This window comes from Bidens hawaiensis, unplaced genomic scaffold (genome assembly GCF_021521415.1).
Source record: "Bidens hawaiensis isolate Kalapana, Puna unplaced genomic scaffold, B.hawaiensis_p1.1 tig00001087_1, whole genome shotgun sequence".
Taxonomy (NCBI): domain Eukaryota; kingdom Viridiplantae; phylum Streptophyta; class Magnoliopsida; order Asterales; family Asteraceae; genus Bidens; species Bidens hawaiensis.
In genome coordinates this window covers 1,002,859-1,006,579 of record NW_027491062.1, presented here as the reverse complement: position 1 = coordinate 1,006,579, position 3,721 = coordinate 1,002,859, and the positions used below count along the sequence as shown (strand labels likewise).

Genomic DNA, 3,721 nt, shown 5'->3' with positions numbered 1-3,721 from the left:
AAATGAGCCGAGCAGCCCTTGAATGATGACCTATACAGCCCATATATAAGGTCTATTTGAGCCGCATAGACTACATAGGTTTCCATCATGTTCCTCCATACATGTGTTAGACACACATAGTCTATATGAGTTGTATATGCTTATACAACCACCATAGGGGTGATGTATATAACATCCCATATTTAACCATAACCGGCGTATGGTTTTTGAAATCGACAGTAATGTTAGCTCTTAACTTAGTTTTTATATAGACTTTGTATAGTGTAACCAAAGATCTTATATTTTGTTGTAAGCTTAATGTTGTGGATTTTATGTTTCAAATTTTAGAGCACATTAAAGAGCTTAACCCACACACAAGTTCCACGTGGACACCATCCATTGAGACACGTCACCAAAAAAGAATTTGTGCCTTGCGTGTTCCAAGCAACCTAGTGGGCCCCTTCACAGACAATCCAAGACCCTACAAAGCATTCTGATCTTTCGGTTCTAAACAAAAATAAAACATAATACTAATATCCAACGACCACAATCACACACTAGAAAAACCACACATGAGATCACACCCGTTCATTTATGTTACCAGTTATTAACCTGTGTGGGGCCCACATTGTCACCGACGACAGCCTAGGTACCCCCCACCCACCCCATGTTACTTTTTCTTCCTTCTTATTTACATCCAGTCACCAAACCATAGTCACCATTGCACCATTGCATACTTCACATTCACGCTCTAAACACATACACACACACACACACATAAACTAACACACACTTACAGTGTGTTAGGGTTTTGGTTCTATATCCTACAGTCTATATCTTCGGATATCGAATGGGTTTAACGTCGCTTCAAGTTTGCATGGACTCACCCGATTGGTTTCAGGTATAAATTTTATCAACCAAATGTTTAATGCACAATCTTTTTTTAAAAATTTGTTGCTAGAAACCATTAGTATTCCACCCATAGCTAAAATTGTTCAAAATCGTCTGTCGGTGATACTAAATGGTTAGATGTAACTCGAGCTTCAAAATATAACATGTTTCATGTACAACTTATTTTCAAATTTTTATTGTCAGCAATCATTAGTAATCCATCCGTAATTTGTGACTAATGGTCACACTAAACTTTCCGTCGATGATACTTATTTGTTCCAAATATAACTTTTATTACATTTTGAAAATAACAATTATTATAAGCAAAATGTAATTAATAATAAGAATGCATGTCTTGTTCTTTCTGTACTTGGTACTTACCTTCTGAGAGAACGTTCTGAAAGTACAATTCCTGACAACAAATGATCATGATGATTACTTTAATCATCTAATGTCATAATCAATATCATTATTATTATATATAAGAAAGAAATTATTATTAGTCTTATTAATATTATGATTATTATTATTTGTAGGGCACAATTCAAGAAGAAGGAGGAATGGACTCACCATCAGCAATGACTGATCCAATGCTTGCATGTTCGCGGCCGCTAATGGAACGCCGTTTGCGACCCCAACATGACCAAGCACTCAAATGCCCCCGGTGTGACTCCGCACACACCAAATTCTGCTACTACAATAACTACTCACTCACCCAACCTCGTTATTTTTGCAAAACGTGCCGCCGGTACTGGACCAAAGGCGGCACGCTGCGAAACATCCCTGTCGGTGGCGGATGCCGCAAAAACAAGAAAGTTTCATCTAGTTCAAAGAAATCCACTTCAACCCAGGCAAACACCATCAATGATAGTCATAATAATATTAATATCCAGAACAACAACTTACAAAACTCACATTTGATGCATCTTAACCCTAATTCAAACCCTAACCTTAATCATAATCATAATCATAATCATAATCATCAATTGATTATGAACTCTACTGATCTTCAATTGGCATATCCTGAACCATGCATGCAATTTTCTGGGACTAATATGTTTGGAATTGGGAATGCAAGTAATAATATTATTCCGGGTTTTATGTTTGAGAATTTGAGTACTAATGTGACTAGAGCTATTGATTTCATGGAGAATAATAGTGGTGGTGGTGGGAGTACTCAGATAATGGGGATGATGGGAAATGGTGGGTACGCCGCTGAGATGAGTGGTGTGAATGTGATGGGGCAAGGTTATCATGGTGGTAATCTTTGCTCGCCGTTTGGAGGGATGACGCTTGATTCGATTAATAATCCGTTTATGGAGAGAGGTTTGATTGGGTATAATCATGAAGGGGGTGTTGTGAATGAGGATGGTATTAGTTCTCTTGATGTGAAGCCAAAGATTTTGGCTTTAGAATGGCAAGATCAAAGCGGTGGTGGTGCGAGTTCTGGTGGTGGTGGTGGTGGTACGTACCTGACAGGTCTTGGGTCGTCGTGGGGTGGGTTAATGAGCGGATATGGACCGTCAACGACGAACCCATTGGTGTAATCGGTTCGAATAATGGTTGGATGTGGGGTTTTTTTATTATTTTGTTTGAAACCGATTAAACTGAAACTTTTATTATTAGGTTGTTAGGAGTTTTTAGTATGAATGGAAGACCAAAAATGACTGCTTTGGTGGAATTTGGATCTTGGTTTTTAATATTATGATATTTAGTGGTGTTGGTGGATGTATTTTAATGACATTCAGGATCGTAGGATTTTGTGACACATCAAGAAAATGCTAATTAGTGTGGTTTTTTTTTTATGTTTTTAAAACTAATATATCCAAGTTATATATGATCTTCTAAGATTCTATCAAGAGAATGTCTTTTTTCGATCGTTGTGTTTTTCTAGATGAATATTTGTCTCCATCTATTTGTATTTTGTCGGCTTCTTTAGTTTTCATAGACTGCATTTAATATCATCTAAATATTGTTAATTGGTCGATATATATAGGTGTGTATTTTTTTTTATTTTTGGCTAGATATTGGTCGGCTTTTTTTACTTTCTACTAAACAAATATAGAGTGCTTGCTTAATTAATTGTGCCCCAAATTAGTTGAGAGGTTGCCACTCGGTGAAAACTCAAGTTCAAATATCAGTATATAAACAATATGATATATAAAAGAAAGATGTGTGTTTAGTTGTTTGAAAAAAAATTACGTTGAGAAGCGATGGAAAAATGACGGTATGTCCAAACGGATATACAAAAGATCTTAGTACAGTCGTAACCATCTCATTTTTTGATTATTTTTTATCTTAGGTAGAAAGCAATTATATAGGATTGTATTGTATTATAAGATAATAGATTAATAGATCTATAGAAGAAATGGTTATTAACCTCTCCACACCTATATCATTAAATCAAAGTGATATTAAGGCAATAGTCTTAATAAGATGTTATAAGGTTAATGGCAATCAATTACTCATTATAGTTTTCTTCAACTATGATATTTGAAGGTGAAAAGGGTTATTAATACTTTATTTTGTATACTAACACCAAGAATATATGGAACAATCTAAGTTTCTTCTACTTTGTTATAATCTTTCCGTGGATCATACATATGACGCAAATTGTCATAGAGACCGGTTCGAGATGATCAATCTCCCAATAGACCCGTAGAGTAGGTTAGGCTCCAAGAAAAAGAAAAAAGAAGATAACCAAAATGTGAGACAATTTTCTGATTTTTTCTTATTCTTTTTCTTAAACAAAAATTACAATTTATACGGATAACAAATACATAAAAAGAAAAAACTAAACATTAAGGAAACCTGGTAATAATATAATAAGGAAACTAAATAATAGATCAAC

At 35.0% G+C, this 3,721-nt stretch overlaps 1 protein-coding gene across 1 annotated transcript; it reads left to right on the top strand.

Annotated features, from left to right (window-relative positions):
* The first annotated feature begins 721 nt into the window (after positions 1-721).
* LOC143557049 (uncharacterized) lies at positions 722-2,707 on the top strand. The gene is made up of 2 exons (XM_077046220.1): positions 722-880; positions 1,407-2,707. Exons 1-2 carry the CDS (start codon positions 830-832, stop codon positions 2,415-2,417), a joined length of 1,062 nt encoding a protein of 353 aa, XP_076902335.1. The 5' UTR covers positions 722-829; the 3' UTR covers positions 2,418-2,707.
* Positions 2,708-3,721: the final 1,014 nt, after the last annotated feature.